At 41.6% G+C, this 5,790-nt stretch overlaps 1 protein-coding gene across 1 annotated transcript in view; it reads left to right on the top strand.

Moving 5' to 3' along the window:
- The first annotated feature begins 227 nt into the window (after positions 1-227).
- Positions 228-5,790, top strand: part of LOC109965298 (uncharacterized) — a 52,831-nt gene continuing 47,268 nt past the window's right edge. Inside the window, exons 1-3 of the mRNA XM_020609202.1 lie at positions 228-1,766; positions 4,671-4,838; positions 5,196-5,294. Coding sequence (XP_020464858.1) covers positions 276-1,766; positions 4,671-4,838; positions 5,196-5,294 — 1,758 coding nt within the window. The 5' untranslated portion in view covers positions 228-275. The remainder of the gene's footprint in view (positions 1,767-4,670; positions 4,839-5,195; positions 5,295-5,790) is intronic.

Here is a 5,790-nt window from a genome sequence, read left to right as displayed (position 1 = left end):
TTGAAAATGGTATTGAGTATTGATATTTTACAAGGTATCGTGTCAAAGTTATAAATTCCAGTATTGTGACAACACTAGAATAGGCGTGCAGGGCAGGAAGGTATTTACAGACACATTGACAGAAAGTGTTTGAGGTGTGGTCCTGCTCCTGAATTTAAGATAAAATTATCTCCATTAAAAGTGTGCATTTAAGTATGCTCAGTGGATTTTTAATTCACATTTCAGGTGGACTTTCCTCCCAGACTCCTCATCAAAAACTGGAGATTATTGTGAAGATGGATGGCAAAAACCTGGAAGAACCCAGAGAAGAAAAAACAAGGGAGAATTTGAACAGGAATGCAGAAGTGGTAGTACTGATATCTGATGATGTGGTGGATATGATAGTGGAGCAGAAAACAGAGAAAATGGAGACAACAGTAAAAGAAGAGTGTCCACAGGCACAGGAGCTAAAGACGACAGAAGACGCAATGGACAACAAAATTCAAGCAAGTAGTTTTTGCGGCAGGGATACTTTGTTGTGTTTTATCAGAAGACATTTTTGGGACAACGTGGACACAAACTCAACTTTGAGTACAAGTACAGACTCCTGTATTATTCGCCCTTCATTTTCTGCCATCTTGGGTCCAACCCACCCAAAAGACATCATCCGGTCCTGCTCTCACACACCATACTGCCTCTACCTGTACATGGGGGTAGAGTTGGGCGGAGGACAGAGCACAAGTGTTGTCCTAATTGGTTACTTTGACCAGAGCTCAGGAGACAGTGTGGTGAGACTGCTGCATACTCTGCAGATGAGTGTTGACACTGTTCATCCACAAACCTCAGTGGACATGAAAAATGAACCTTTCACAGTCACACACGCAGCAGATTCTGACGCACATCTTCTGATTGACATGCTGAAGAAATTTGGCTTTCCTCTTTTTAATCTTGCGGTGTTTTACTGTAATGCTCCACACCCAGGAGTGAGCCAGGTGTTTGTATCACAGCTCCAGGGTTTTAGCCCCAAGTTAGTATCTCTGTGCGGCCTCCCTGGGATGGCAGGAAGAGCCTGCCAGACAGGACTCTTGGCCTCCTTTAGTTATGTAGTTGACCTAGTTAGAGACATCCACCATCATTACTCCACATGCTCCTCTGCTAATCACAGTCTGAAAGAGCTATTTGCTGATGCAGAGTCTTATAACCCATTCCGTCCTATCTCTGCAGAGTGTTTGTTTATTATCCGTACGATACAAAAGATGGTCAGCAGCTGGAGGGATTTAGTGGAGTATTTTAATTCACTTAGACAAGTAGAGGAAGCTGACCATATCAGAACCCAGCTGATGGATCATAAAGTTAAGCTACACTTCCTCTTCCTCTCCCATACTTTGGAACCCCTCCGAGCCCTTCAAGAACTGCAGCAGTATGGCACAGCAGATGTGGTTGTGGAGCTCCAGCTGACCTCCATGTTAATTCACTCCTATGCAGCCAGCATCCTCCGGCCCTCTGTTGCTGAACGCTTTCTCAGGAGGCGAGACCTGCATCTCCTTAACAATGATAAGGATTTGCTTCCCATGGCAGAAGTGAATGTGGGTTCTCGTGCTAGAGACTTTCTGTGGGCCTGCACTGCTGAGGATCTTGGGGAACAGGAGAGGAGCGACTTCCTGAAGGGTGCATTGGCTTTCTACAAAGAATCACTACAGAGTTTAGTGCAGAGTATTCCTGAGCAGTTTGGAGATGTGGCACTGAAGAATATCGGAATAGTGCTGAAGCATCCTGAAAATATCAATGTAAGATAAGATTTTTATTTTATACCGATTTGTTTATTTTATAGCATTTGTTAATTTATAGCTTAGCATTTGTTGAACATGCATTAGGCAGCTTTCAGTGTAAAAATACATAAACTAAACCAGATCACAGTGGGGGATTCAATAGAAATTAGCCTATTAGAAATTTTTTTTCCAAACATGCATTTCCTAAAATTTAACTGTCAGTATAAAATAACTGCATATTTGAGAAATAGCTTGTCATTTTGGGCAATGCGCTTAATAGTGTCTGTCATATCAGTTTGTTAAATAAAACACTACAGGCAACAGCTGGTTAGCACTGCAGCAACTTTATAAACTGTCCACTGGTGGCCGATCAACTGCTCCCAGATGAAAAATAGTTCGGCACACAACCCCTGTAAAATGTCAAAATGTCAAAATGTCATTTTAACACTTCAGTTTTTGTATGGATTAAATAAACGAGCTATATTTTAATTAGTGAGTTTGAGAGGTGCTGGTTGGCAGATTTTGTTATTTTTGGACAGAACCAGGGAAGTCCTTTCTCTCCATTTCAAGTCTTTGTGCTAAGCTAAGCTCACCAGCTGCTGCCTCTGGCTGCAGATTCCTGTTTATAAGGGCCAGGTGTTAATCTTACCTGATTCTCCATCAGTAAGTGAACAAGCGTATTTCTCAGAATGTTGAACTTCAACTTCCTGAGTATGCTGCTGGGTTTAGTTCATCAATGTAAACTAAACTCAGTGATACTAATACAGGCCAAACATTAACAGTGGGAAAGTGTTAGCAGGATACACATTTAATTTGTTTGTAGTCAAGGAATGGACAGTGTACCTGGTAACATTATGGATCTTAGAGGGGGAGGTGGCGGAGGAGTAGGGGTTGGCTTCAATAAGGACTGTACATTGTGGGGGCGACTGTGGTTCAGTAGGCAGAGCACTTGTCTCCCAACCAGAGGGTTGTAGGTTCGGATCAAGGTACCTGCAGTCCACATATTGAAGTGTCCTTGGGCAAGACACTGAAACCCCAAGTTGCCCCTGATGGTTAGAGCCATCGGTGTGACTTGGCACCACAGATGGCTGCCTCGGTTCTGTACCGGAAACAAATTCCTTGTGTGTGTAACATACTTTGCCAAATAAAGGTTATTATCCTATTAACATCAACACTGCTGGCAAATGTCAGTTCAAGACTACATATAGGGCAACACTGAAAACAAAAAACAAGAGGAGGCAGCTCTCTAGCAGCAATACAGCAGATCCCTCATTCAAATTTCCCCAACTATCACGTACCATGAATGGCTCTTGTACAAGTCGCCCATTACCTATAACACAGCCAAGCAGACACCTCTGAAACACTGGGCTCTCAATGTAGCAGCAATATGAATGTACCCTATCCATCTGTTACCAGTTAGGGATGCCAAATTGAACAGCACAGACCAGTATACAGCTAATCTTTGTCTTCTGTTATTAGCAGTGTGATTAACTTGCTACACACTGCACACCAACAGGTGTCACTTATTCCCCCCTAATCACTGTTGGTGCAGTAAACCACAAGTCTGACCCAACAACCACCAGGACTGTACATTGTGGAGTTTGGATGTGCTATCTGCTGGCTCACACGAGCTCCAAAGATTTTTACTTTTATGTTAACACTTTTATTGGCAATAATTTTCAGCAGCTTTGGCCTGATTTCTGTCACCGGGTTTTTTGGGTCCAAATAACAATGAGTTTTGTGTAGTTTTGGGGCATACATGTAAAATGACATTTATAGTAAAGTTAGTAATTAGGAAATATTAAACATTGACACAGGGAAAAAGGGTTACTTGTGTTGCTTAACTGTGCCCACGGGCATGTTCTAGCTAAAGCAATCAAACAACAAATTACATTTAGGTCAATGTTCTATTGAGGTTAGGGCTTTGTGACGGCTACTCCAATACCTTGACTTTGTTGTCCTTAACCCATTTGGTCATAACTTTGAAAGTCTGCTTGGGGTCATTGTCCGCTTGGAAGACCGATCTGTAACCAGGCTGTAACTTCCTGGCTGCCTGATGTCTTGAGCTGTTGCTTCCATATATCCACACATGATGCTGTGCTTCATGGTTGGGATGGTGTTCCTCAGTTTGCAAGCCTCCTCATTTTTCCTCCAGACATAATGATGGTCATTATGGCCAAACAGTTAAATTTTTGTTTCATCAGCCCAGAGGACAGTTCTGCAGAAAGTAAGATCTTTGTCTCCATGTGCAGCTACAAACTATAGTCTGCGCTTTTTATGGTGGCCTTGGAGTAGTGGCTTCTTCCTTGCTGAGCAGCCTTTCAGGTTATGTCAAAATTGGACTTGTTTTACTGTGGATATAGATACTTTGACACTGTGTAATGTTCAGACCAAAGTACATTCATCTCTAGGAGTCAGAGCGCATCTCCTTCCTGAGTGGTATGATGGCTGCGTTGTCCCATGGTGTTTATACTTGTGTAGAATTGTTTGTACAGATGAACATGGCACCTTCAGGCATTTGGAAATCGCTCCTAAGAATGAATATAGGCCTTACAAACGTCCACAGCTGCACCTCCTATTGACCCAAATTATGTCAATTAGCCAATCAGAAACTTCTAAAGCATGACTTTGTTTTGTGGAATTTTATCTAGCTGTTTAAAGGCACGGTCAACTGAGTGTATTTAAACGTCTGACCCACTGGAATTATGGTTTAGTGAATTATAAGTGAAATCTATCTGTGAACAACTGGTGGAAAAAGTATTTGTCATGGATAAAGTACACATCCTAACTGACCTGCCAAGATGAGAGTTTAACATGACATCCGTGGAGTGGTTTAAAAAAATCATTTTTATTGACTTCAACCCAAGTGTATGCAAATTTCTGACTTCAACTGTACTTGTGATATTTGTGTTTTTTCTTCAGGATAATATACTGTCCAAGCATGTGCTGTCAGAGTTGGGGGTTCACCTGGGGCTGTGTGATGTTGAATCTCCAGAAACACATCAGCTGGTGCACGACTACCTCAATTTCATTCAGACAGTGAAGGAGGAACAGACAAGCAGAACAGCAGAAGGTCACTGCTGGGCAAATGTAAGCCAACAACACAACAGGTCATGGTTACGTACTGGTTAGAAAAGGGAGTTTTTGATGGGGTGGTTACTGGAATGTGTTGAATGGAATACCTTTGTGAGAAAAACGGATTCAATAACAAGCTTCACTTCCACAACAGGTCTTTCGGTTACTTGTGAACTGTGTGTGTATGGGTAGTAACACAACAAATGTTTTCATCTGTTATACACTTTTTTTGCTGACATTTCAATATTTTGCTACATTAATTGTGGTCAAAGCAGTTGACTCACTGTAGATAAGTGCTAGTTTAGTTGCTACTGTAGAAATGTTATTGAATATCAAATGTTATTACAAAAGTTTCCTGTATTGACTGTACAGATGTTGCATGGCACAAGACCATACTCTACTCTGCGTAGACTTCTTTTGATCCTCCTGGCCCTCCCAAGCTCTCTGTGCAGGACTCGGGTCTTTGCTAAGGTGAGTGGTAAAAGCTAAAACTATTAAAGAACATGACCGGTTGGTTTACTGACCACATCAGATTAGGGCACAATCATTGTGTTAAACCACAATGAGGTTACTAAGCCGATATGTGTAAGGCTGAAATCACACACATGCTGTTGGAAATGTAAAACGTTGCAAGCATGAGGTGCCAACTGCATAGGAGGCTGACGCTGTGGGGAAGAGTTGTCAAACATCTGTGATTTGGAAATGTATTGCTTCTGGATAAACAGCAGAGTGATATTTGATTTGATTTGATTTATTCTTTCAAGCATGTAAAAACTGTTGATATGACAACACATAATTTTACACATAATCCAATATCAATTTGCTTATACCTAGTACATGCTTGAATGGAGTAGGAAGAAGTCAGACTTATCCAGTCCTACCCCATGACATCATCTTACCATCATTGGTTTGCAAGCAGTAAATGATTCACTTCTACACCACACAAGTATTATACTAAAAAAAGATT

The sequence above is a fragment of the Monopterus albus genome, unplaced genomic scaffold, assembly GCF_001952655.1.
Source record: "Monopterus albus unplaced genomic scaffold, M_albus_1.0 scaffold98.1, whole genome shotgun sequence".
Taxonomy (NCBI): Eukaryota; Metazoa; Chordata; class Actinopteri; order Synbranchiformes; family Synbranchidae; genus Monopterus; species Monopterus albus.
This window is presented reverse-complemented; position numbering and strand designations above follow the sequence as displayed.